Raw genomic sequence first — 818 nt, 5'->3', positions numbered from 1 at the left:
AATCTCCTAGTAATTGCCCCTCTGAAACTGAAATAGGATGATAGAAAATGTGTTCAATCTGCTCTCAGTTGGAACAATTTGGCATTAATGATGGGCAAGACGATTTAACAGCTACTTATTTTATCTTGATTTTACAGTGTTGTTCATCTTTGAAAGTTGATCTATGCAGTGATCTTGGGCTATTTTAAGTTGTCATACATAACAAACTTGTGGAAAGTACTTACAATTTTGAGGCGACTTAGTCCTTCCAAATTTGGTTTTTCATTTCCGAAGACCTGCAAAGCTTCCTCTCTGGCACGTGCTTGCCACTCTGGATGTAGGCACAACAAAATCATTGTCCAGACGAGCAACACTGCAGTGGTCTCTTGTCCAGCAAAATAGAAAAACTTGCATTCATCAATGACTTCATTTGTTGTCATTCCGAAATCTTTGCTTCCGTGTTGTTCAATTTCTTTCATATTGGATTCAAGTAATATGCCTAATAAGTCATTTTTACTAGTCTCCCCTGCTTCCATTGCCCTCAATCTTTTGTCGATGATACGCTTAATCGTTGTTTGGACTTGCTTTTCGATTTCCAGCATTCTTTTGTACCTTTTAGTAGGCAAGAACCTAACAAAACAAATTTAAATGCAAACAAGAAAAGTCTTTTTAACAGAAAGTAATGAACATGTCATTTTCCATATTATGTAAATAAATTGTTATACCTTGATCCTGGTATATAAATTGAACGATTTATATCCGTTACATACTCAGCTTGTTCATTCTGAAGTTCAAATACTATTCTCCCTGCTTCATAGCTACTCCCAAATGCAGTTCGA

General features: G+C 35.9%; 1 protein-coding gene across 1 annotated transcript; it reads right to left on the bottom strand.

Annotated features, from left to right (window-relative positions):
* Nucleotides 1-207: 207 nt before the first annotated feature.
* On the bottom strand, nt 208-781 carry LOC125851438 (cytochrome P450 CYP72A219-like; the record flags this gene model as incomplete). The annotated part of the gene is made up of 2 exons (XM_049531231.1): nt 705-781; nt 208-609 (listed from the first exon to the last, which is right to left on the bottom strand). A coding segment is annotated over exon 2 (374 nt), but the record flags the coding sequence as incomplete, so codon positions are not given.
* Between the last annotated feature and the right edge of the window lie 37 nt (nt 782-818).

Source organism: Solanum stenotomum, unplaced genomic scaffold, assembly GCF_019186545.1.
Source record: "Solanum stenotomum isolate F172 unplaced genomic scaffold, ASM1918654v1 scaffold25751, whole genome shotgun sequence".
NCBI lineage: Eukaryota > Viridiplantae > Streptophyta > Magnoliopsida > Solanales > Solanaceae > Solanum > Solanum stenotomum.
The sequence above is the reverse complement of the archived record's forward strand: the minus strand, read 5'-3'. Positions and strand labels throughout refer to the sequence as shown.